At 40.1% G+C, this 27,276-nt stretch overlaps 2 protein-coding genes across 4 annotated transcripts; one reads left to right on the top strand and one right to left on the bottom strand.

The window, feature by feature from the left end:
- Window positions 1–210: 210 nt before the first annotated feature.
- On the bottom strand, window positions 211–17,324 carry mmp25b (matrix metallopeptidase 25b). The gene is made up of 17 exons (XM_077550704.1): window positions 17,158–17,324; window positions 16,430–16,658; window positions 16,049–16,282; window positions 12,210–12,292; window positions 11,646–11,802; window positions 11,418–11,491; window positions 10,250–10,382; window positions 6,306–6,388; window positions 5,542–5,674; window positions 4,882–5,023; window positions 4,371–4,675; window positions 3,408–3,590; window positions 2,643–2,727; window positions 2,171–2,253; window positions 1,941–2,093; window positions 1,565–1,858; window positions 211–811 (listed from the first exon to the last, which is right to left on the bottom strand). The coding sequence occupies exons 2-17, from the start codon at window positions 16,533–16,535 to the stop codon at window positions 552–554; spliced, it is 2,508 nt and encodes an 835-aa protein (XP_077406830.1). The 5' UTR covers window positions 16,536–16,658; window positions 17,158–17,324; the 3' UTR covers window positions 211–551.
- On the top strand, window positions 9,150–27,145 carry LOC144038303 (serine protease 27). Of its 3 annotated transcripts, XM_077550698.1 has the most exons (9): window positions 9,150–9,391; window positions 10,206–10,648; window positions 11,362–11,515; window positions 17,065–17,135; window positions 24,485–24,597; window positions 24,812–24,888; window positions 25,824–26,095; window positions 26,364–26,515; window positions 26,639–27,145. In XM_077550698.1, the coding sequence occupies exons 5-9, from the start codon at window positions 24,553–24,555 to the stop codon at window positions 26,894–26,896; spliced, it is 804 nt and encodes a 267-aa protein (XP_077406824.1). In that variant the 5' UTR covers window positions 9,150–9,391; window positions 10,206–10,648; window positions 11,362–11,515; window positions 17,065–17,135; window positions 24,485–24,552; the 3' UTR covers window positions 26,897–27,145. The 3 variants fall into 3 exon arrangements, with proteins under 3 accessions (XP_077406824.1, XP_077406822.1, XP_077406823.1); XM_077550696.1 differs by lacking the exons at window positions 9,150–9,391; window positions 10,206–10,648; window positions 11,362–11,515 and adding an exon at window positions 16,789–16,833; XM_077550697.1 differs by lacking the exons at window positions 9,150–9,391; window positions 10,206–10,648; window positions 11,362–11,515; window positions 17,065–17,135 and adding an exon at window positions 23,531–24,182.
- Window positions 27,146–27,276: the final 131 nt, after the last annotated feature.

Genomic DNA, 27,276 nt, shown 5'->3' with positions numbered 1-27,276 from the left:
TAGTGAACTCTCCCATCTTATTAAGTCATTTTGTGGGAGGGGCCAGCCTTTTAATGAGTTTCAGTTGTCATCTCATTCCAGTTTTACGAACCCAAATACGGCTTTTGCTTAGCATTCCCATTGTAGATATTAATCAGTGTTCCTCTCCTATCCACCCTGCAAGTGAACGTCTTTCACCAACACCTTTTGTTAATTGAAGACGTGACGCAGTTTAAAACCTGTTCCATTCTCCTTTAATGATAACATTCACACTCCTGGTTTACATAACTGAATGACATCCGAGAACAAGAGCTAAACAATTGCCGCATCACAAAGATAATATTGCTCAGCTGTGATTGACACTGATCTGTTTAACAATACTGTATGTACAAAATGTGATAATACAAGGGCAAAATATTCAAAATATGTTATATACAGTTGAGAAAAAATTATTAATTCGCTATTTTATTTATGTATTGCATATTTCTGCTATAGATCATTGTGACATTTTATTTTATTTTTTAATGTCAAATAGGTAACATTGTGGTGCCTGAGGGACCCGCTCCCAAAACTCAACTTCCTATTTTAAAAACAAATTCCCGAATGGCCAGTAAAACAGGCAGCAGGAGGCAGTTGCTTGTTAGACATGAAGACGATCCTGTTAGGTCGCATTTGCATCTCTGCGGGTCATCGGGATTGACCGGAACGGTCGGAGGCGGAACAGGACAACGGAGCCAGTCCACAGCGATGGATTTCGGATCTACGACGTCTTGGTTCATGCCTCCGCTCTTGAGCACCCAGTAGTGGTTGTCCTTAAAGAAATAGGCATCGCCTAAGGAGAAAAGACAGCCTTTTGATTGGCTTGTTTGCAATTATATGTTGCATGTGACCCCCACTAGTCTAAACATTCTGATTAATATTGTGTATGTGGAATATGAGTTAAAGCAGCAAAATTCACCCTTATTTTTAAAAAAATCCATCTCATTTGCCACTTACGACTGTCGACTGAAAATGGCATCACAGTGGCAAGAACCAATCAGGGCTCACCTGTGATGTCTGTGATGTCATCTTCAGTCGACAGCAAGTGTCAAAATAACCGCCCACTGACATAGATCAAATCGGCTGGATTTTGCTGTTTAACTCATATTCCATTAACACAATATTAATCAGAATGCAGTTTTTTAGACTAGTGGGGGCACACACAACATATTATTGAATGTTATAAAACAAGAAGACACATTTCTGAGTTTGATCAGAAGGGAAAGGAAAATGAAAAAAACAATTTAGGCCTGATATTAATATATGTGATTTTTTTTGCTTTGTTGAACTGCAAAATGTTTTTCCTCATTCCATCTATATTATGTTAGCTATGTTGTTATCTTGTTCAGAACAGACCGTCTTGATGCATAATAGAGGTTATCATTTCTTATCTCTACACCACAGTCAGATGGAAAGATTCCATCTCGATACTGGTCACGTCTTTGCCATCGTGGCATCTGAATGTCACAAGGTACCCAGCAAAAGAATTCCGCTACGCTAACACGGATGGGAACCACCGGTTTAGCCAGCCTGTCAGTGATGTTACCTTCTCCCCAGCTGATAATGTCATCCATGTGGGAGGGAACGCCGGTCCAGAGGCTGTTGTCACGCGGATAGCCCGACTCGGGCTGCGTGGTCCTCTCCTGACCTTTCCGACTCTCGTCGAACCTCCAGAACTCGCCTTGGCTGAACAGGTAGGTCTTGCCGTTATGAGCCCAGATGAAGGCGGCGTCCACTCTGTCCACTAGCACACCGTTCTTCCGTTTCATACCCCACTCTGAGAGCGGGCGAGGATAGCCTGTCATGGCCACTGTGTCCTTGAAGACCCAGTACTGAGATCCTGTTTGAGAGGGGATCCAAATACTACAAATGTCCATACTTTTATTTCAGTCCCCGCCCTGTTTTTGGGTCAGATTCCTCACCAATAAAAAATATGATGGTGTTGTCACTCCTCCTCTCGTACACGGCATCAATCTTATTCGTCCCTGGAGGAAGTCCGATCCAGAAGTTTTTGATCTCAGCCGGATTAAGCGACACCAGCGTTTTGTCTCGTGTGGTCCTCCAGAAATTAGCACCTTTTCGCAGAAAACCACAAAGCGGGCATTGAAGTCACACTTGAGGACATTTTTGGAATTTGAGAGTTTATCTTCACCTTTGAAGAAGAAGACCTCCCCTCTGATGTTGGCCACTGCGTCGAAACCCCCCAGACAACGGTTGTGGACGGAAGGGTCAGACCTGGGACAGCAGAGGGTAAAATAAATCGCTCATGTTGCATTGGACGTAGTTCGTAAGACATCCATAAGAGGGCGCAAGAGACACAGTCAAAGCTACTTCAGGTTAAGAATTTAGTTGGTAATTCTTAGATAGATAGATAGATAGATAGATAGATAGATAGATAGATAGATAGATAGATAGATAGATAGATAGATAGATAGATAGATAGATAGATAGATAGATAGATAGATAGATAGATAGATAGATAGATAGATAGACAGACAGACAGACAGACAGACAGAGTAGTATAAAGTGAAAAGTCAGGCCTAAATGCTAATTTCTACCAAGAGTAACAGTATGTTTTCACAAATGCAAATAGTTGTTACTGTGTTCACGGTTGTTTAACTCACGGTTTTGTCCGTTTGGTCGGAGGAGGGCTGGGCAAGCGAGGGAGGTCAGGGTCAACACCTCCTGGTCGTTCACCAACCTTGCTGCCTGTAAAAGAGCAATGTGGGCAAACGTGTTGTCACACAGGATATGCACACCATTCATCATTTCAAAAGTGAAGCGTACTATAATTGTCTGCGGTTTGTGCTCAGCAAAGTTTGACTTGAACATGCAAAAATTACCTATTCGATTTATAGGCCAGTAAAGTCATAAAAATAATATGCTACATAAACAAATATTTGCAGCTGGTGTATGAGGACCTTTCTAGTTGTGGAAAATAATCACAAGGAGGCCAGTGAGTCATCATGACGAAAGGTGGCAATAACACATGATCAAGATGACATTTGTGGTCATAAAATAGTGATTCAGCAATATTCTATACTTTGCGACACAATTCACAAAAGGGGCCACCGGAACTTAATAGCTACACAAAGAGGAACTTATTCAGTGTATAGGGAACATATACAACACCAGCTAATGAAAATGACAAACAGGATCCACAACTAAGAAGAAAGATGCTGAAAGTGTAAAGAATCACAATTAAACACGGACTGCCAGAGGCTGCCTGACACCTGCAACACCTGCGGCAGCCCGAGCGCGTCTAGACTGGGCCACCTCATCATCGGATGATTCATCGGATTTAACTGGAGACCTCTAATAAAGGCATAGTGAAGAGAGAGATTTAAAAAAAAAAAAAAAAAAGAGAGAAAACAAAGCTGTTATCCAACCGTAAAGCTGCTGAATGGCCAGTTTGTCATCCAGCGCAAGCTGGTAGTGGAGGATGTCTCCCACGGGACCCTCGTAATACGGCCTCATAATTGAGGGGTCCGAGGAGGAATGAGACAAGCCCAGTGCGTGGCCAAACTCGTGCACTGCCACTGTGAACAAGTCGATGGTGCTGCCGCTGTGCGCTGCAGGCAGAATTATTATATTTATTACACACACACACAGTCATATCAGGGGTGTCAGGCGATTACATTTTTAAATTGTAATTAATCACATGACTTCAATAGTTAACTCACAATTAATTACAAATGTATATCTGTTCTAAATGTACAATCAAATGTACAATAAAATATATTTTTTAAGTTTTCATACTCTTGTTAACATAAAAGTGGGGAAAACATGTTAAACTCATAGAAATATGGCTGCATCTTTTAGCCATTGATACAGTAATTTCATAATCGTTCATAAAATTGAGTTAAAATAAAAAAATATGTACTCTACTATTTAAAAAAACGAGTGCGATATTGATTTGTGTTTAGATCACTAGATGGCAAAATTGCATCTGGAAGACGTTGGTGACAGCTCAGTGCATTTTTTTTTTCATATTAAGAGCAATCTAATCTTTAACATGAGATAACGTGAAATTTAAAATAGTAAAATATAACTTGACCCAAGTCTCCACAAATATATGCATTATTATTGAATTTATTACCGCTAAATTTTATTTGATTTTTTTTCCCCCTTTCCCGTTTTTTTCTCCAGAAAAAATAAATGAAAAATTACCGCAAAATTTTGACGTGGACGTGCTTGCTGAGTTGTGACTGGAATTCCCCCAGTACATGTTTTCCAAGTAAGGGGCTGTCATTAATCGCGCATTTAAACTATTAGTGGTGTTAAAGGAACTTTAAATTAACAGAAAATTAGCACATTAATTTTGACACCCCTATTACTATACTATACTGTACCTCCATAGCTCCACGGCTCATGGTCATCAAAATGTGTGTCTCCCGACACGTCGGCCCTGCCTGGGAAGAAGGCATGGGCTAGGGTACCCCCTTGCCCGTCAAAGGGGTACCCGTCGTCATGCAGCAAGCGGTTGAAGGACACTCTGATGTCACCGCCGCTTGGTGCGCTCCTGCCGCCACTCTGCAGCTGGCGGAAAGTCAAAGGGGCGGCGTCACTCCAGGCTTTGAAGGCGTGCGTGAAGATGGTGTCCACCAAGTTGGAGGGCAGGTTGGGGGAGACCGAGGGCGACGGGTAGCTGTGGACGCTGCAGATGGGACGGTTGATAGTGAGTTAGCATTAGGGTCAAGTTGGACAGTGCCCCACCAGATCCAGCAGGTGGCACTGTGGTCTAAAAAGCTTGTTACCTTTGAGTAAATACACACTAGTGCTCCAGTAGCAAGACATTATAAATACCATTTTGACTGAAATCGCTTCTTCCAACATGTCAACAGCTTCCCATGTCAAACGCACCTCCATGTGAGATCGCTCTTGTGCCACTTAAGTCCCGACAGTGCATATCTTCTCCTCCTCCTCTTCTTCAACATGTCCTCGCTCCCGACAATATCGGGAAGGGAGCATCGCGGCGTCGACATGAGCTTAAGAGTTTCGGCATCTGCAGGTTGGGTAGATTTGGTCAGAATGAAAGCAGATGTTAGGGCTGTACAGTTTTCATGAGTTTTTTTTTTTTTTTTGTGGGGGGGGCGGCTAAAACCCTATCACATGATGCTACGAGCTTTTGTTCTCATTAGCGGTTATTAGCAATATGCAGTTAGCTAGGTAGCTACAGCTAGTCTGCTGGCCTCATTGTCGGCTGTCAAGTAGAGAAATGCAAAATGACAAGTAGGGGAAAAATAATCTGATCTGACAATGTCAATGTTGGACACATGCTTGCGGATAGCGTAGCGCCATTTTATATTGGCTACTTATTAATAAAAATAAAAAAACATTCATATTTATTGACTGACGTATTTATTTTCACTTCGCGGGAACTTAAGTCACTAGAATCCATAAATCTGTGACGTCAATATTTGCACCGAAGGGGAAGTGTGTTTGTTTCGTCCCATACCACATTAATCAGTAGCAACAGAAGCTAACAGGAAGTCAGAGGCCTCATTGCCAGCAGCCTTTTACCAAGCACGCCGGTTTCCCGCACACCGCCGAATCTCTGCATCACCCGTATGGCTTTCTCGATGCCCTCCTTGGTCTGCAGCATGCTCGTCCGGGGGTCGGGCGGAGGGAGGTAGCCATACCTGCTTAACCAATCCTGAAGTGTACAAAACAAAGAAGAAGAAAAGAGGAACTGCCAACATGTGTGGTTTCCCCCCAAATGCAGACCACAGCAGAATATATGGGATTCCTAAACTTGTGCATTATTTCACTTCCTTTCTTATATGTGAATCTTTCACGTGATGTAATGATGTTATCATGCGGGTTAATATTGCATGAGCTGCTCAATATTGTGCCGTTGGCTTTCCCCATAACCGAATAGAGAGTAACGGTTGCCCGGTGTTTGATGTGTTCATGAATTTCTGTCAAAACAGGAAAGATGTGCATCTCTTATAAGTGATTTCGAAACATGCCCTTCCCCTTGCGGTGCCAGCACCAGCGTACATTTGAAAGGAAGCCACACAACCACAATTCTATTGTTACAAATGACCATTTTCTTCATATATTTTCATATACTCTATATAAGCACAATTTGATTGACGCTTACTAACAATATCCCAGTGTTCAGTGACGTTACATTTTTGTTGCCATTCAAGTATCGGACATATTTTACAAATTAATTCTAATCTGACATAATTGAGCAGTGTTATCATTGTGTAAATAAATTGAATTTATGAGACTATACATCTCATCTCATAGTCCCATTCACATATTTGATCAACACTCACCACTGCTCTGCTGTACTGCTCTGGCACAGCTGACGTGCAAGCAGCCAAAGTCAAAACCATCCAAATCAGTTCCATCACACCAGCTGCAACACAAAAAAAACTTAAATGATTTTTTTTTTTTTGGGCACATCTCATGATTGTTCCTTTAAAAAAAAAAAAAAAAAACAAGAGGCAAACAACAAAGCTCACCGTGGGGGTCTCCTCTGAAGCTTCAGTCTGCTCTCCTGAGACTAGGATGGGCTGATCAATAAAGAATCCCTCTCTCTCTCTCTCTCTCTCTCTCTCTCTCTCTCTCTCTCTCTCTCTCTCTCTCTCTCTCGCACTCTCTCTGACTCAGATTCATCTGGGTTGGGACAACCCACCTCACCACCGCAAATCCACCCCACCCAAGTGTGCATCATCCAGAATTGTTTCGCAAAAAATATTAGAAACAGTTTCTCAGTATGATATAGCACAGATTTGCAAACTATTCATCACAATAATAAACACATTGTTAATACAGCACTTCTCTGACAGTGCTCAACATAAAAAGAATAAAAGCTCAAATATAATATTGAATAAGATGAAATGGTCACAGTGCTTATTTTGTCCGCCTGCAGTTCCACCAATGGCCTGTTGGCGGTCTCATGGTGTTCGCAGTCCTTGAAAAGGGAGCAAAGAAGAGCTCACTTTAATCTATTAAATTAGGTCAAACATTTAAGGAATTTAATCTTTATGTACCAAAATTACAATATTAAGAGTTTGGAAATAATTATTATGTAGAATTATTATGTTTTGTTTAGATATTTGTGGATTTTTTTTTCCATTGCTAAAACTATGCTTTACTTACTGCATTTTATTAGTCTTTTTTTTCCTCTTGAAATTATGACAAGTTCTTGAAAAATACAAATCAGTTCTTGTGATTACTAAATACTTCTCATCAAAAATTTCCCCCTAAAAATATGTGATTTACCCCCCCCCCCCCCCCCTTCCATTTTCAATTCCTGTTAGTGTACTGGACACATGTCCCACTATTTAAGTCCATACATTGGCTAAGGTAAACTGATGACGCTGCATTAAGTGGAATGGCTCAGACCTCTCACATTCACATCTCAGAATCCCATTACTGTATGTTATCCCCCCCATCCTCCTCATCTTTAATTCCTCCTCATCCTCAGGGGGCCTGTGTGAGTCAAGCATGCCATTAGCACACGATACTGTCCCGCTAATGGTGCACCGGTTTCCGTCATGCCTGAATTAAGTTGACTAAGTTGAGCAAGCATCTTAGTGAGAGGTTACTATACTGTATGTGAGAAGTTGCTGTCTAAAATGAACTTTTTTACCTAATGACACTTTGTTTAAATTGTGTGTGGGTGGGGGGGGGGGGGGGCAAGCATCTTGACAAGAGGGTAATAAAAGAGACATTACAAGGGGTCATAAAGCACTTCACTAATAAATATTACATGAGAGGTTATCAACGATTCTTTGATGTAATGGATAAATTGCATTTCCATTCATCTCAATGGCGAGCGTGGTCTGACGAGTCCCAATTCCCACTTTTCATCATCACCCGTGTCTTGTCACAAATAAAGAGCGTTGAACTCGCATGGATGACGCACAGTTTTATTCTCATTAAAGGGATCCAAGGCCTTCACAAAAGGGTTGACTCTTGGCAGCTAAACAGTACTAACACAACACACACAGCAACAGAAACTACACCGAGGACCTGTGAAGTGAAAAGACAAATAAATAAGATTGCAAAGACAACGGCGCCGGAGCTCAAACTGAGTTGCATCCACAAAAGCCGGCAGTCAGAGGAGAGTGAGCGGCGCATTTTCCACACAAACATTTCCCGATGTGGCTGATTGTCTCATGGTTGCGTTTGGTCATGCACGGTTTCTAATGTTGCCATTGCAGTGTTGCAGAATCCTTTCACAGTATTTCCTCTCTGCCCTGCTTTGATTGTCAGCCTGAAGTGCACGCAGGCAGTCTCGATTGTCAGCAGCTCATATAAGCTTCACTAGTGATATAAAACGTTTTTTTCCCGTTTATCTGATTTATTTTTTGGTATAGAAATCCCTGCAACTTACTGTATTACATCTGCATGTTTAGCCATATAGTTCATTTTGGATGAAGAAATTAGCAGTTATTAGTCCACAAAATGCTACATTCTTCCCTCCAGTAACATCTGACAAAAGTCCACACGTCATCATACACGGATGTATGAACAGAAACACACACTCTGAGCAAAATATTGGGATGGAATCTTCTTCTTTTTTTTTTTAACAGTTTTCAAATGACCTGAAGCCAAATTGGAATGTAGTTGTTACCACTGGAACAAGAAACTGAGATTCTACTTCACAATACACTACAGACATCTGCTGGCATTTACTTGCATCCTTCGGTCAAGTGTCCACCCACACCTTGAATGAAATCTAATCCTAAACTATCTAATCCTACGCTGCCAGGCAAGTAAATACTAAGCAAACGGCAGTAGAGTATCACCAAGTGTAATCAAAGCTGCTCTTGGATATGTTTGTAAACATTTGATGCATATCAGGGTCTTCGGCTTATTTTGGAAAGCTCAGTCCTGTGTTATTCCTTATTTCTCTTTCGTCTCCTTTTGTGTTCTTCTTCTTTTATGATGGTTGTCGTTCACTGTAATCTGGCCCAGTACTGGCCAAGGTTCTGGCTCATGCCCTGCGGCTCGGTTCCTGGAACCTGCACCGGCACCGAGACGCCGGGTGATATGAGGCCTGGTGGGGAAGGGGTACAGGAAGAGGATGTGGTTAGTGTTCATGACGTCAATGTGTCTGTCAAAAGGCAACACTTGTTTAACTCTCATGACCACTAGGGGGACCCCAAGAGCTAGTCAGTCAAGAGAGCCTGGAGTGTCGAACAAAAGGAATGTAACAGAAAAGTTATAAGGAGAATTTTTCAGGAGCTTTGCTGGAAATATTTCGTAATAAATGGCTAAAATAAAATAAAAAAGGCTAATTCCTCATTTGCTAGCAACTGTTTAGACTAGCAAACAGAAGCCGAGCAAATAACATAGCTCATAGAGGATTCAGAAGCAATGTGGAATTAGCAACATTTCTGCTTGACAGGTACGTTTATCATGTCTTGAATATTAACTGATTGTACATTACAAAGAATAAAAGTTGAAACAATAACTGTTGTGTTATAGTAAAACTTTATTACGAATAATTCTACCAACATCGGATGTCTACCGTGTTAATGCTAGCTCAGTATTGCTAGTTGGTAGCTCTTTTCAATTCAATTCGAAAACTTTATTTGTCCAAACAAAATATAAAAATATGATCAATAATTGCTCATAAATCAGATCATAAATAGATCACATTTTTCAACTTTATATTTGTTTCATAAATTTTTTTTTGTCACCTTTTGAGCAATCTGTTTATATGTATTTGATTCACATCACTACAAATGAGATTTGCGTCTTTTTAACCCAAAATATTGAACCTGAGGACAGTTTTGCAGGGAATGCATAAATTCACTGTAAAAGTTTGGTCTGCTTTATTATTATAATATTTTTTTTACCTCATAGTCCGGCAAATAGGCTACCTTTAAAAAATATGTACTTATCCTTCCAGGTATAATGATACTGACAAACTTTCAAATAAAACAGTGTGTAACATTCCACATAGTTTCAACATTAACATTTCACTTAAATTTAGGGAAACAAACAGTTCTTAATTTTAAAGATGAAATGCAAATAAACTGAACTTGTACTTAGGCAGTTATTCCTTTATGTACCACTAGAGGGAGCCAGCACGTAATAAAAACTACTAGTGCTGCACAGTTGAGTTTGTAGTAGGTCAGGTGTATGTATGGATGGTCGACAAATAACCATTATTTTATGGCAGAAATAGAGTGTCCCAAATGTTTTGTTTTTCTTAGGGCCCAAAGGAGGCGTGGATTGACAATCAACCAGAAGCACTCACCGGTGTTGGAGTTGGCCGAGGGCACAGTCTGCAGGTGAGGGGAGGAGTATGCTGTTGAGTCAAAGCTGCGCGGGGCAGAAGGAGATGGAGGCAACATGCAAGAGTACGAGGAGGCCGACTGCGGAGGGATGGACTGAGAAGGTAAACAGCACAGGGAGAGGGAAGATACAATTAAGTCGCTGTATCCTTTGGAAATACAATCTTGTTCTTGTCTTGTTCAATGAGTGGTTCCCTGCCAGTGGGAAATGATCCAATTTCACTTGATTGATCCAAAAAATATTATTTATTTAAATTATGCATCTTTGTTCATAGTGACTGGCACAACAATTTAATGCCCTCCCACCAGATGGCAGAACATACAATTAATTAACCTGTGTATCCACCTGTTGCTGTTTGTACGTGAGTAAAGATAGAATCATCATTTATTTCAGTGATTTTTGTGACAATTTTGTTTGGTGGTGTGCAATTATGTTTATCTGATGCAAAATGTGGCAAAAAAAAGGGAAACATTGTTTAGTTGATAGTTGTAGTGACACGGTTTTACCTGCTAGAGGGCGCTCGAGTAGCGTTACATGGCATCAAGACCGTATAATACGAGTCACTTCACTATTGCCATTTCAATGAGAACCAACACAAGAGCGTCATTTAAAAACATATAACTAAAATATGGCTGATTTAATATCTCTCAAATTGTGCCACATTTTTTAAGTGTATTAAGTGCAGCCCAAGTGTTTTAGTTTTTTGCCATAAAAAGCTCTTGAATTGAATGTAATAAAAATTAAGATAATGGTAATTTAATTAGTACTGTACACTTTTAAAAGTGCTGGGTCAAAAATAACCCAATTTTGGTCAAAAATTGGACCGACCCACTACTTGTGTCAATTTGACCCAACTTTGGGTTGTTTTGTTGTTTTGATACAAAACACAATTGGGGTTTTGGTTTGGGTCAATTTGAGCCTAATTCAGGTCAGTTTGACCCACCTTAGGGTCGTTACTTGTTACACAAAAATTGGGTTATTTTTCTCCCCGCAGTTTTAAAGGTGTATAGAACTTCATACTAAATGGCGATGATGATGATACCTCCTGTCAATCTCCCTCTCTCTCTCTCTAAGCCAGGTGTGCTCTTTGATGATGTCGTGTGTTGCAAAAGTGCTGACGCAGGACTAACCTGGACTCCAGATGTGAAGACCGACAGTGAGCTATAGCTGGGTAGCGACGACTCAGCCTGACTCAACATGGACCCTACAGGAGAAGAGAAGCCAAAGAGTGAGCGCACAACCACACACGCACACTCAGGGCTCTTTGTAAATATGGGTCAAAGGCCAAAGGTGGCATGCCATTCAAGTTAGGGCTGCACCCGCTCTACACAAGTATAACAAAGTGAATTAAAGCTTACCTGAACTGCTGCCGTGCTGTTGATGGTAGACAGACGTGTTAAAGGAAGTGGTCAGGGGGGCTTGACTCTGCGAACAGGAAGTCACCCCCGCCGACCTCCTTTGGTTGCGCAGCTTCTCCTCCCGCCTCCACTTGGCTCTTCGGTTGGAGAACCACACCTTGGTCGGGCAGAGGGTTCATCTCATCACAATATTAAAGCTATGATGATGATCATCATAAAGCCACAATTTAGATTGCTTTTTTTTTTTTTTTTTAAATAGCGGTGATTCTTAACTATAATGCCATTTTTTTCATTTCTTACAAATATTCAGAATCTGATTTAATGTCACAACCCATCTAAGAAACCCGGAAAATAAAAATGACCAGCAGAGGGAGACATCCCCGAATTTTTTAGATGGAAAAAAGGGAACATGCGGAAGGATGGAAGAAAAAAATCAGAGGTGATAAGCACATTTTGGGGTGGTCAGCAGCCACGTGACCCACTGGAAAAGATCCACCGCTCTATTATGTTGCTCTCCAAAACGAGAACCAAAACAAGAGAAAGTTAAGGTTCCGATCCGCTCACCTGTATCCTGGCCTCAGGTAAATCAATCTTATTGGCCAGTCTCTCCCTCGCAAAGACGTCTGGGTAATGCGTCCTTTCAAATTCTGCAGAGGGAATAAACATGTCACAGGGTGCTTTATGCTTCTAAAAAGGAAATACATTTGTTTTGAAATTCTAATCACTCAGCATTCATCCACACGGCATCTTTTTTAATTCCCCACGTCATATCCGTGTTGACTAATTCCACTTTCCGTGGGAAACACAAATCAAGGAGGCTGAGAGATGTATCCTTACAACCATTTTTAAAATATTTATCTGTTGCACTTTATGTGAATTATTGATGGCGATGGAACACGCCGAAAGTTCAAACGAAAGGATTCATGTTGAGAAGCTGCCTAAGCATTTTTAGTTCAAAGTAGGCCGACTTGGCAATCCCCACAGGTTTGAGTTTTGTCGTCAACTTTTATTTACCAAAGTCAGGGTCCCAGATACAAGCAAAGATGTATAATTCTTGATAATAAACATTTCCTCTCATATCAAACGTGTTTGCGACTATATATGAGACCATGGTGACTTCATTCCAAATTGGCAAAGTGCTGACATTGTTGACAAATCCAAAGTGACAGGCTCCATAAGTGTCAAGTTTCAGGTTTGCTGCCATCAACGGCCACATCATTAGGCACAGCGACACAATCTAATTAATAAATACGCATATACGCAGTGCGGCATACTAAGAAATGTTTCTAATGTTCTGACCAGCAGATGTTGGCAAGAAAAATGTAATTGGCTCTAATTATGAAGGAAAAATGTGTTGGCTAGCTAGCTAGCCAACGTTTTAGCGCTAGTATGCTAACTGCGCTACATTGTGGGATGTGGCCGCCTTTTTGGTTAGCTATATCTACGTTTAATGGAGACAATGTTGTGTAGTCACATGAGTAAAAAGAGCAAGTTAAAATGTGAGCATGAAGTCAAAGCGGATACATTAGACCAGGAATCTTTAGTAGCAACAGACAACAACAACAAACACTCGTGCTAGCTAGCAGCTCCTCTTTCCGACTTAGCCACATTCACTGAGAATCAAGTTGTTTTTGTGTGTGTCACTTTGTGTGTACCTATGCTAAGTGTCACTGATAAGAAAAGCGCAATATAAATTTTATTATTTTTTATTACTTAAGTAGGAGATTTTCCAAAACTGCGTAGCGAGACCTTATACACCATTCTCATATTTAGCTTTGCTCTTCTTTTTTTCAACAGTAATACATTTAGGCTAAGCTATCACTAGCGGTATTTACTTTCCATGGTGCTTTGGTGAGTACTGTAGAGGAAAACAAAACAAAGATACTTGTAATATGTGACGCATGGATTTAAATACGTTCAAATGTATTCACAAGTACTTGTAGGCTAAATGCTAAAAACGTAGCATTTTTTTGCCATGCCACGGGGTATTGACTTGCGCATGCACAAGCACACAAAAATTATGATTTAATATTTTTACCATTTAGCCTTCATTATACCAAATTTATTTTAAAATGAGTTAACTTAACATTTTTTATTCATAATTTTATGATTTATTATTATGTCTGGAGTGCATGATTTCCATTCATCATTTTTTCCCCCATAATGCCACGGGGTATAGGCATGTAGAAGAAGTATTTAGCGTTTCGCCTACAAGTACGTTGATTGTTGCAAATATCATCGAACGTATTTGCCAGTCAAAAATATTTACTAGTCCACGTTGACGGTTCCACTCTTATAAAGTTATCATAGTTGAATACGATACTTTTAACGTAATCGTGACAAGTCAAAACCAAACTAAAAATGAGGTCAATACTTGACTATCGCCTGTTGATCGATTGGAAATGGGATACGTCCTTAACAGATCCATATTGATAGTAACACAAACCTGACGAATTAAAACTGTCTGGCAAATTGCTCTAATTGGCTTGGTTATAATTGGCGTGTGTGTCAACACATGATTGTTATTGTGCCTTGGCCGTGCACTGAGGTCAGTGTACCTCATTAATGTCATTTGCACGGAGTGACCACAGTGATACACTTCCACTCGGCTGAGCAGTGGACATTGCGTCCTTATTTCGCTCAAGGGCCCACCGCAGCCATATTCAGTCAAGGGTGGCGTTCTGATGCCTCTGTGTGTGTGTGTGTGTGTGTGTGTGTGTGTGTGTATGCGTGTGCGTGTGTGTGCAAAGCAGACTTATCTTACTGCATAATAAATGCACAATAATGATGCATTATCAAAACTCCACTGTTTATGCAGCCAGGGGCCCTTTTTTTGGGATCTAGTTGTGGTCTTAATTCGATTTCATCATCTGTGTATAGCAATCAGGGCTCACTGCTACAAAATGAGGGAAAACACGCTCACTGGACACTTTATTAGGTACACCTGTAAATCTAATGCCATGAAATACCCCCCCCCCCCAAAAAAAACAAAATGGTCACTATTTAATATTTTTTAGAATCAGTTATTGCATCGATTAATCGGATACGATTTTATTTCACATTAAAGTGGATTGCAAAACTATTTATTTACCAATTATTATTATTGATGATTCGGTCATTGGTTGTCAAACCAGATGTTTGCAAATTTCTTGTTTTGTATTAAACACCAAATAATAAGTTTGTTTTCATGAAGGGCTGTAATTACTGTTGAGAGGCTGAAATCAGAGGATTGTAAGTAATTGTAAGTTAAACAATGGCTCTAAATGATTACTCGATTATTAAAATAGTTGTCTAATTGGTCATCGATTAGCTGTTGATTACTTGATTCATTTTGACACCTAAAGCTCACTTTTGTCTGACAGATGTTCTTTGAAAATAGTTTTAAGTGCACTGCCTTGGACTAAAAAAAAATATATATATAGAGATATATTTTTAATACTTTGATTGCCTTTATGAGCTACGGTGTAATGCAGTAAAGTTGTACACTACCGCAAAGTACGAAAGCGCTGTATAAATAAAGATGACTTGACTTGACTTGGCATGTTATTATCACGATCCTTTCTCTTAACCACATAATTTTGTTAGTTCGGCATTGTACGCCTTCATTTGTGTTTGTATTCAAATTTGGTGCGGCTTACTGGGCGGCTACAAAAAAAGTCTGAATTTCAGAAATGAACTATACTGTAATCTAACTAATTTGCCATCTTCGTAAAGAAATAATCCAGAGTTGTAATGATTAATGGATTACAAAGTGAATTTATAATTACTTTTGATCATCGATTAATCATTTAGATACCTTTTTAATTTTAATGTATGCAAATGTTTCGGAATTTCATCTTCTCAACAGTAAATATTGACCCAAGTGGACTTTTACTTTTACTTTGGTAAACAGTGATCAACATTTTTGCCCATTTTCCTCACTTTATAGACCACACTACTAACTGCAGTGCATCACAATTAACTCGTTCAGTGCCATTGGCGGCTACAGACGTCGAAAATCCATTTTAACTGGACTGGCAGCAATTGAGTACATTTTTGTACGTGCACTGTTGATTTTGGGGGAAAATAAAGTCCTATTTTTGAAAAAATTAGATGGAAATTTTCAATCCGATTAATCAAAAAAGTAATCGACCGATTAAAAAAATGACTGAAATACTCGTTTTGCAGCCCTTCACCATTTTTATTATGTGTCATCACAAAGATTTCATGTAAACTCCCTTCTGATTTCATCCATTTGAAATGTTTGAAACAGTCCTCACATGGAAGCTTATTACTGTACCTAATGAAGTGTCCATAATTGTCCAGCCCCCGCCATTGCCCTTAAACCAAGCCGCCGGGCCATTCAGCACTACGCGATGTCATGTGATCACCAGCCTTTCGCTCGCGTGCGGGCGCGCCCTGACCTTTCTCCAGCGCCTCGATCTGCTCCTGCGTGAAGCTGGTGCGGTTCCTCTGCAGCTTCCTCTTGAGCTGCAGCCTCAGCTGAGACTCCTCGCCCTCGTCCCGATCCACCGGCACGCCTCCCCCTCGGCCCGCGCCTCCTCTTCCTCCGCCTCCTCCGCCGCCGCCGCCTCCTCCGACGACGACCGCATCTCCTCCCAGGCCGCCCTCCGTGTCCAACAAGCAGCCCTCGGACACTGAGGTGATGTCGGAAAAAGTCACAAGGAGCTTGAATGTGTGTGTTTTTTTTTTTTTTTCAACTCATTCCCTGCCATTGACGGCTATAGACGTCAAAGATGCATTTAAACTGGGCTGGCAGTGAATGTGTGGAAAAAAAATCTCACCTGTGCTGTGTTGAGTCTGTACACCAGTAGGATCATGGTACCAGTTGTTAGGCCCGCTCCAGTTAGAACCACTCTGCAGGTTCAGCATGGTTAACTTCTCATACATACTCCAAGAGTCCCAACCACCATGAAGACCAAAGCAGCAGTTCTGCTGTGTGCGTGCTCGCCCCTGTTTACTGTCACTTTGGGCTCCTCGCACCGCCGTCCTTCGATCCTCCACCTCTTCCTCCTAAGGGAAGGAGGAAAAGAAGGAGGGGTTCTTCATATCGCATGAGTTCACACATGGCCGGCATTGTGGCGAATTAGCCTCATGATGACAGACAGAAATGGAGTTAGTTACATGCCGGCTGTCGTGGTGTGTGTGTGTTATACATTGGAATGCTGGTATACCTTTGGGAGCCGAGGTACATTAGAAGCCACTCCGAGATCCGCGGCATTTATTATGCTACTCGCTTTTAGCTTCGCCGATAACACACGCGTACAAGTAAACGCGGAGATGGTGAATTTGGACGCGGCGGAAGTTTGCGCTTTAACAATTTATGCCTGAATGAATACAGCGACATCCGGAATGTGGTTCATTTTTTACAGTGTTTATAAAGATTGAATAATAATAAAACTCCTGTCATTGTCCTCAGGTCACAGGTCATCCCAACGTTGACCCCTTCGAGAACCGACGTTACATCCATCTCCCCCCCGAAAAAAAACAGTAAGTAAAGTTTTCAACTTACAGAGGTGCGTCGACGCCGGGGGTCCCACGATTCCCCCCTCGTCCTTGTTCTCCAGTTTTGTTGACAATACCGCGTAAAGGCGAGTGCGGAGGAGAGAGATGGAGGGGAGAGACAGAGAGAAAGAGGTGGTGTGTGTGTGGGTGAGAGGGGGGAGGCATGGGGGGGGGGGTGCGCTCTGGAGAGAAATGCGTCTGCGGGCGCTCTTGTCCTCGGAGCGATGGCGAGAGAGAGAGAGAGGGAGAGGAGGGGAAGGGAGGTAGAGGGCCACAGAGGGGTGACAAAGTGAGTCAACATCAGTGTCAAGTTTGAACTTAATGCCAGGGAGAGGAGGAGGGGAGGCGCGCACATACAGAGTCCAGCATGAGGCGCACATAATGGAGAGATGGAGACCATGAGAAATACATGAAGGAATCCCATTTTCAACATAAGAACGCGTGGCATTATTGACAAGAGGAGATAATTAAGTTATTTGTTCAACGGAGCCGTTATGGAGTGACTAACTGAAAATATAAGAAATAATATCCATCGATTTATTAAACACAAACAACCAAGAATTATTAAATGAACAGACTGTAAATGTATTTTTTTATTATGTAAAGGTCCATATAACTTTAATTTCATTTGATCCAATTCACAAAAATAGTTCAATCAGTAGCCCAACAGTTACAGTAAATATTGGATTGTTAAATAAAATGCTTACAGTTGAAATACACAGAAATATCTTTTGTGTGATCTGGTTCATAAATACAGCGCAGTGTGAGTTGAATTTGGATAATACAAATACATGCATGTAACAAACCTACAAACTACATTTAAAAAATGCGGAAAAAAAAAAAAAGTCTGACATCTGAAAAAACATGAAAAAAACATCCTTCAAACTTGAAAAAAACATGCCAAAAAAATCAACAAATTTAAAGGAATAATATGGGGGAAAACCTGCAAATTTGAGGGGGAAAATGAAAAGAAAGCATGCAAAAAAAAAAACAATTTTGAAAAAAACATGCAAAAAAAATCTACAAATTTAAAAGAACATGCAAAACAAATTTGAAAAAAAAAAAAAAGTTCAATCAGTAGCCCAATACTGTAATGGTAAATAAAATGTTGAAACACACAGAAATATCTTGTGTGTGATCTGGTTCATAAATACAGCGCAGTGTGAGTTGAATTTGGATAATACAAATACATAAATGTAACAAATCTACAAATTACATTTAAAAAATGCAAAAAAAAAAAAAAAAGTCTGCCATCTGAAAAAACATGAAAAAAACATCCTTCAAACTTGAAAAAAACATGCCAAAAAAATCTACAAATTTAAAGGAATAATATGGAGGAAAACCTGCAAATTTGAGGGGAAAAAAATGAAAAGAAAGCATGCAAAAAAAAAACAACAACAATTTAAAAAAAAAACATGCAAAAAAAATCTACAAATTTAAAAGAACATGCAAAACAAATTTGAAAAAAAAAAGTTCAATCAGTAGCCCAATACTGTAATGGTGAATAAAATGTTGAAACACACAGAAATATCTTGTGTGTGATCTGGTTCATAAATACAGCGCAGCGTGAGTTGAATTTGTATAATACAAATACATAAATGTACAAATTAAATTTTAAAAAATGCAAAAAAACATCTGAAAAAAAACCATGAAAAATAAACCCTCCAAACTTAAAACAAAAAAAACAACATTGAAAAGAAAACATTCACACACAAAAAAGCCCCCAACAATTTTGAAAAAAAAAAAAACATGACAAAAAATGCTTAAAAAAAAAGAAGAAAATAATTTAAGAAATAACTTTTTGTAAATGTGCTAAACATTTAGGACTGTCACTATCTAATAATTTTAGAGCCGATCCATTGATTAATCGAATAATTGGATAACATTTTATTTTGCATTAAAGTGCGTTACAAGAAAATTCCCAATTACTTTATCTATTTCTTTACTAACCAATTATTGTTATTTATTTGGCTTCTTTTTTTATTTTATTTTTTTAAACAACAACAATCAGTGAATTATTACAATTGAGAGGTTGAAATCAAAGGATTTGGACAATTCTAATTTAAACAATGGCTCTAAACGATTACTCAATTACTAAAATAGTAGTCAGATTAATTTTATTATCAATTAGTTGTCGATTAATTGATTCGTTTTAACACCTCTATGATAATTTTATAATGTGATGGTAGCAATAATAATTGACAGTAAAATGACACTGTACCCAAAATCTAATATCACTACAGTATCTGGGTCATTAAATCTTCATTATCATTTGACATATTTGAATAAATTCACCAATATGTGGCTTGTTCGAGTAGAACAGAACCATTGTGTAAATTACTCCTACAATTCATTAATTGCATTATTTTATTATTCTTTTTTCTGGATTAACTGCGTTATAACAACGGACACGTGCAGTAATTACGTCCTTATGTCTGTCTGCTTTAGGCCTTCGTTGTGTGGCGTGTGTGGTGCGACCTCATTCAAAAATGATTAAAGCAGATGCAGCAGTCAAGTGCAGTTTACATTTAAAAAAAAATATATATATATTGTGATAAAAAAAAAAGAAAATTTACTTTAATGGCCTTTTACTATATGATTACTTCAATTGTACACACGCACACACAGAGCCACGCGAAGGCCTGTCATGAGGCGCGAGTAATGACGCAGGTATGACGGCGTGTATATGCGGCAGGAAGCGGCGTGGAAGCGCGGTTTAAATATATCCCTTTGCTGGAAGATGGAGGCAGAGGCTGGAGATGGAGGGAGTGAAGAGGAAGTATGTGACTTTGGGGTGGGTGCAGGGGCTCGGGGATGGGGAGGGTGCCAGCTTGTTTTATTTCCGGTTGACAAGACTTTGCGCTCCCTTTCTCTCTGTCGCTCCCTCTCTCTTTCATACTCGCCTATTCTTTCGCCGCCCCCCCCCCCACACCCCACCCCACCCCCAACCATTGCTCTCTTCCACCTCTTTCTCACTTACTTACTTAGTTAAATCACTCACAAATTATAAAATAAAAATATCTTAAGAAATCCAGACTGTGGGTACATTTGTATGTTCTACGTCACTATTGCACTTTGTTAATTTATGCGAAATGTAAAGTAGACTAATGCACTTGATTTTAATACATAATTTTTACACCAAATATCACCTCAGAAATACGTAACTCTCGTGCCACCGAGATTTTAGATGGAAATTATACAAAGCTTATCTACTTTTATGTTTTCTGTACGCTGTTCAAATTTTAGAGTTTAATTTTTGGACATTTGATTTTAACTCCTTGATGTGTTAATTTAACATTTTCAGAGTTAAATGGGTACCCAGCGTAGGTTTTATTTGATATATTTGATCACCTAGTGTTAGATTAAGTTCTTCTTGGGAAATATTGACATTCAGACAAAATGCGTTTGGGCACATAAAGTCGTTTTCGTTCACGGAAGAGACGCTGGAGTGTTACGGGTTTGTATTTTCAACTCTGCCCGTGTTAATTTAACACATTCATTAGTTAATATTAGCATTTCTAGTTTTAATGAAAACAATTTGTTTTGAGTGTTAAAAGTACAACACTACATGGTGTAATATTTTAACCCTACACACTAGTACAGTGTAAAATCAACACTGAGCAGGGTTGTTTTCACTCCATCTCAGAGTAAAAAATTAACATTTTCAAAAAAAATTTTTTTTTTACTTTATTTAATGTGCACCAGTATAGACACTTTTGAAGTGTTCGATTTAACACTTTGGGTGTTGAATTAACACTGCTGGTTTTGCTGTGAATTAGGTCAACATTGTACATACACTCTCAGAAAAACAAACATACTGTAGATATCCGTATTTTTACAGTTTTTTTTTTTCAGGCCTCACAGGGCTTTTGTTCCCCTGCCACTTGACTTTTCCAATTTGGGAATATACACGTACAATAATTAGCCCTATGGGATTGATGAGTGCAGATTGTACCTAACAGCTCTGGTCAATGTGTTCATATCACTGTTTGCTTCTTTGTTAGTAGGAAAATCGTTAGCCTTAGCATTAGCATATGTGTCCGAGTCATTTTTAAATTAGTGTTACAAAAAAATATGAATGTGGTTGCTAATCATTGTGTTTTGATAATCCGCTATGGTTGAATCCAGGCAACTGGACTATTCTAGTTTATTGATTTTTTCTTTCTTTCTTGTGCACGCTAAGCTAACGACATGCAGACTGTGTAACCTACTTTTGATCTTTAACCCCCCCGACCCCAATATTGGTAGTGGTACCGTCCATAAAATTGGGCAAGTCCAGAAATGTGTTTTACTTTTGTAACTTGTTTTCTTAATTCCTCACTAAACAATGAATGCTAATGATAGCAGTCAGGCATATACAGGAGGTGCGTGTCTCTGACACACAGTTTGGTGCTGATCCGAATTAGCATTGTCCAGCCTTGGCGGAGGTCCACATACGAGCCGTGCCACACAAATTACTGTACAGGACAAGCTGAGTTTTGATGCAATGTTGGACTGGAGTGTTGATTTTGTTGATAACATCACAATTCACATGTCAAGCAAGCTTATCACACATAAAGAAAAAAACCTTTTGTTTAAAGAGAGCTCGAGCTAAACACTTTCCTTTATTCTAAAACGATTGCTGCATCCTATTGTGTTCCAGTTGTTGGAATGTGGCCTAACCTATGTGATCCCTATGTGCTGAGTGCAATAATGTGTGAGCGTGTGAGTGTGTGTGACGGCGCGTGCTTCGCTGCAAAGATTCATGTAGCTCCGGGACATGCTTTTTTTTTTTTTTTTTTTTTTTTTTTAGTGCATCTTGTTAGTTCATTCCTGTCACCTCTCTCTCTCTCTCTCTCTCTCTCTCTCTCTCTCTCTCACCATCCCTTGCTTTTTCGGCGCTGAAGGGGGGATGCGGAAAGCGGGGTGGACACGGGGAGGGGAGGGGGCGGCGTGTGCGTGCGGAGGCAGTCGCCATGGTTACAATGCCACGACAAATATTCATCAAGACGTTAAAATAAAAACAAACGGGAGTGCATTATAGTCGCGCTTACTGACTGGCTCCTGTAACGCATTCATATATAATGAGTGAGGCCAGCAGGTAGGAGGACCGTGTGTGTGTGTTAGCGCGCTAACAGCTAACCTGCGGCCACGTGACACGCTCATTCCAACTTGTTGTGCTATTTACCTGTTTATGGAATTCCCTATGAGGACCTCCATGAGACTCTTTTTTTCCTTTTGGTCCCCCCCCCCCTCCCCAACACACAATCCCACCCACCTCTATCTCTTGCTCTTCCGCTACTGTTGTGTAGCCCCAGGCCACAGTGTGATGTGTCCTCCCTCTGTCCCTCCCTCCCTCTCCCTCTCTCTCTGTCCCTGTCACCTTCAATTGCTCTGTGAAACTAGACACACTGCCCGGGGGCACGAGAGAGCTGGCAAGTGAGGGAGCGGGGCAGGAGAGCAAAAGAGAGGGAGAGGGAGAGAGAGAGAGCTTTAAAGACAGACAGAAGGAATAAGTGTTGGGTGTCATGTGGATAAAGGAAGTGACCCACAGAACAATGTGGAATAAAATCGGCAATATGTAGGTTTTCCTCGCAAAAGCCCATCTGGAGAGATTTAGGATGCCGCAGTGCTACCTTGATTTAATCCGTTCCAGATGAAAAAGGACACCACCATTTTTTTTGTTATGATCAATAATAACAAAAAAATAGCTCCGTACAGTATTTTTTAAAGGGATACTTGACTCATTTTTACCAGCAAAAAAGTTTTTTGCGATAATTAACGTGATAACTTCATTAATTTCCACATATAAAATAATACTTTTAAAAACATATTTTGCCATTTTTGCTGTCAACTGAAAATGACATCACAGGTCCCCCCGGTAACGACCAATCACTGCTCACCTCTTTTCATGAGGTTTGGTCATGTGACGTTAGCAAACTGAGCAATGATTAGTTGAGACCTGTTTCCTGCGCACGTGGATGTCATTTTCAGTACATGAAAAATAATGAAGTTATCACATTAATTATCGACAAAATATTATCTTCTTACTGCTGAAAATGGTTAATTGAGTCAAGTAACCCTTTAAAAATTGAATTGAATCATTACATTTAGAAATTACCGTCCTTGAATCGTGAATCAAGGCACCACTGTTAATTATTTGATATATTATTTTTATTTTATTTATTTATTTTTTAAAGGTAACTTTCAGTCAATACACGCTGAGCAGGTTCCCACTCACATGGGGGGTTATACACCCTTACGACACAGGAAACACGAGAAGGGCATTTCGCCATTTTGAGAGGTTAACCTTTAACAAAAGTCACTTGACTAGCTTAGCGGCAATTTTATTATTAAGTTGACTAAAAAAATCAATACGCATTTTAAAATGTTGTTCAACATGATTATGAAAGAAGTAGACACACCTGATCAAACTGATTCATTTTGTCAAATTATTTGTTGAGGACAGTAAAACCAAGTAAACATTTTGCTTTTAAATTTAGTATCTTTTAGCTACTTATCACACAGACTGCATTTAGCTGATCATCGATGGCACTTTTTATATTGACCCAAATCATTTACTGGAACTTTGTTTCCTTTCGGGGGAGGGGATTCCGCTTGCATTCCTCGAATTCCATTGGCTCAGGTGGACTCCCAAGGCGACTTTTTATTGGTCCTTAGCTCAAAACAGGTAGACGAGGCTTGACAATGACGAGCTAGCGTTTCATTTTGGAATGTGGCCGAAACCGCTTCAGTCTGGACCCGTTACTCGATGTAACGACACCGCGAGACAACACAAACGAAACGAGGATTCATCAATCATCTTTTTATTCTGTCTTTAAAACAAAAAGTTGCTCAATTTCTCGCTGAACGGTCACCAGGCGGGAAGGTCGTCGTACACGAACGCCATTTGTCACTGATTTTTAACTCATTTTAATGCCTGTGCTTTTTTGAGTTTTGCTTCTTTGAAAGCTGGGCTACGATTTGTGACACAAAACGCGAAGAAAATGTCACTCAAGTCTCAGTTTTTTACCACTTTGTTGGGCGTTACAGGTGAGTGAACCGTATTTTCTTGGTCGTCGCCATGTCTGTTTCTTTGTCCCACTGCCTTTTATGCCCGCTGTTTAATAAACAAAATCGGAACAGTTTTACATTTGGAATAACAAATGTAACTTTTTTTTCGGATGAAAAGTATGATTATGTTATATATTTATGTTCCAATGTCGTTATATGGTCACTGTTTCAGAAACACAATCGTAAAATGTTATAGGTACAGTACGGGTATATTTTATTACATTGTAAAGATCTATCTATGTGTTTTCCCAGTTAAAAGTATCCTTGATATCATCATGTAGGTTTTTTGGTCTCATACGCCCAAGACTGCGGGAGACCGACGTTGCAAGAGAACAGGATTGTGGGAGGGATGGACGCCTCCGACGGGGCGTGGCCGTGGCAGGTGTCTGTACAGGTGGGTCCCAGTAGACCGAGGTGCTCCTCATCCTCCTAGGCCCCGCCCTCTTATTCTGTATACATACTGTACAGTATGCTGTGTTTCCAAGCGCTGTTGAAGTATCTTGTTTATCAAGCTGACCTGAGGAGAGAAGAGGGATCTGTTTATGATGCTGAGGTGACTCACCGTGTGGGTGTGTGAGAGTTTTTACAATTTCCTCTTTGGCCTCCAGAAAGATAATGTTCACATCTGTGGAGGCTCCATTATCACGGAGAACTGGATCCTATCAGCGGCTCACTGTTTTCCCAAGTAAGAACACACACGCACACACGTATTTTTTATCAAAGTTTAGGGGTTTCTATGCAAATATGGAATTTTATTTGATACATTTTTGGAAATGTGCTGTGTTGACTCCACAAGATAATTAATCCTTCAAAGATAGTACAGCATGTTTGAAAAGGTTCATGACCTTGTTTAAATAAGTTGCCATGCCTAGGTTTGGTTCTAATTTATTTCATGAGCTTGTATGGCCTATTTACAGTTTTCTGGAAATGTAGTTCTTCTGTGAAGACTTCTGGGAAGTCTTCTACTTATTGCTGCACTTCTTATTTAATTTGAATTTTATCTCTTTCTATTCTGTTGTTTTCTCTTTACTGTAAACTGCAGCTGGACGGAGTCCAGGAAAAAGTTCCCCACGGGGAAAATAAAAGTATATCGTATCGTATCGTATCGTATCGTAGTAACATAATGGAATGCATATTCAGATTAATGAAAATAAGACATTAACCTCATGATTGATTCATTCACATAATACACATCTATTTACAGAAAATATATATTTTTAAGCAGAAGTCTGGTAATCGTTGTCTGGAGAAAGTATGACATTTTGACATTACAAATATGTAGGAAGTTGGAACCCGGGATCTTCAAGCGACATCTGTGGCTATGTGTTGACGTCCCTTTTGGACAAGAAGAACATTTATTTAATTACAGGCCATTTATTGATTATCTCTAAAGACGTTTGACAATGATGTTCACCAGATGACGATTGAAAGCATCTTTCAATATAAAATGTGCACGGCAAACAAGGTGCCAAGTCATTGAAATGCAGCCTTATGTTGTCTATTGATAAGCAACATACTGTAAACATAAAATGGCTTCTTTTTGGTTGTGTGACTTGGATGTCTTTGCTCAATAAAGGTCAAATTTCATTATGACATTTTACATTGCTAATCTCATTTCAGTCCATCAGACGTGAGCTCGTACACCATCTACGCTGGCTGGTACTACCGGAACGGTTTCAACCCACACCAGTCAGTAAAGCGCATCAACTATGTGGTGATCCCGTCCGGATATGACGAGCCTCGCAGCGGTAAGGACATAGCCCTGGTGCGCCTCTCCAGCGCCCTGGCCTGGTCCGATTGGATCCGTCCCGTTTGCTTGCCTGCATCTGCTACCCTGTTTCCGGCCGGCATGCAATGCTACGTCACCGGCTGGGGGGACATCCGCGATAGCGGTGAGGCTCATTTATGTACTTGCATGGATCAGAAATAATACTGCAATAAAAAATAAATAATTTAAAAAAAAAAATAAAAATTAAAAAAAAAAAAGAGCAATGATGATGACATGTCAAATCGATAAAATTACCGAATGAACAATACTGAGCTCTCCCAAAAAAAAAAAAAATAATAATAATAATATTGCACGTTTGTCATTGGAAGTACAAGGAACATACCTGTAATTTGAAATGTGATTAAAAGTCTCACATTTGCCTCCCTGCCCAGTCCCGCTGCCAGGGTTGGGGCCTCTGCAGGAGGTGAAGGTGCCAATCATCCCACAGGATTCGTGTCGTCAGATGTACCAGATAGAGCAAGTGGACATCTTGTATGATATGATCTGCGCCGGCTACCAGGAGGGCGGCAAGGACTCTTGCCAGGTACTGTTGGATCAGCTCTTTCCGTTTACACAATTGGCTTCATGTGCACTATACAGTAGCACCTTGAATTATGGTACTAGTATAAATTTATTTTGACTTGTACCCCCCACACTCTCCCATCAGGGTGACTCGGGAGGGCCCCTCATCTGCCAGATGGTTAACGGGACCTGGGTGCAGGCGGGAGTGGTGAGTTTCGGGCTGGGCTGCGCTCAGGCCAACCAGCCAGGTGTGTACGCCAGGCTCACCAGCTACTCCAGTTTCATCAGCGACAACATACCGGAGGTCAGACTGTACGGCCGAGCTCATCGGCACCGGTTCGAGGGTGCGGCGACGACGCTGCTCGGATGTTTGTCCGCCATGCTGGTCCTGCAGTGGCTATAAAGTAAGCTTTGACAAATAGATTTTTGGGGAGGTAAAACCGGGCCAAATGAAGAAATTCCCTTTACTTGCAATCTGTATGATTATGAAGCAATATGCACCAAGGAATGTAATATAATGTTTGTTTTTTTAATTTGCGGTAGTTGAGTGGAGTTCAAAATGTTTTTGATACGTTTGTACTTTAAATGGCAACTTGGAGCTGTATTCATGGTGTTTTTTGTAATAAATGTGATTCAATACTTATGAGGCCTAGATAGGCTTGTGGGCTAAAAAAATATATTTTTAAAGGAACAAAAATATTTAGCCCATACTTTTTGATCATTACATGTTTCAAATACAGTCATGTTTTATATAGGGGGTAAAAAAAATTGTGTGGTGCTTTA

This window comes from Vanacampus margaritifer, chromosome 18 (assembly GCF_051991255.1).
Source record: "Vanacampus margaritifer isolate UIUO_Vmar chromosome 18, RoL_Vmar_1.0, whole genome shotgun sequence".
NCBI lineage: Eukaryota > Metazoa > Chordata > Actinopteri > Syngnathiformes > Syngnathidae > Vanacampus > Vanacampus margaritifer.
This window is presented reverse-complemented; position numbering and strand designations above follow the sequence as displayed.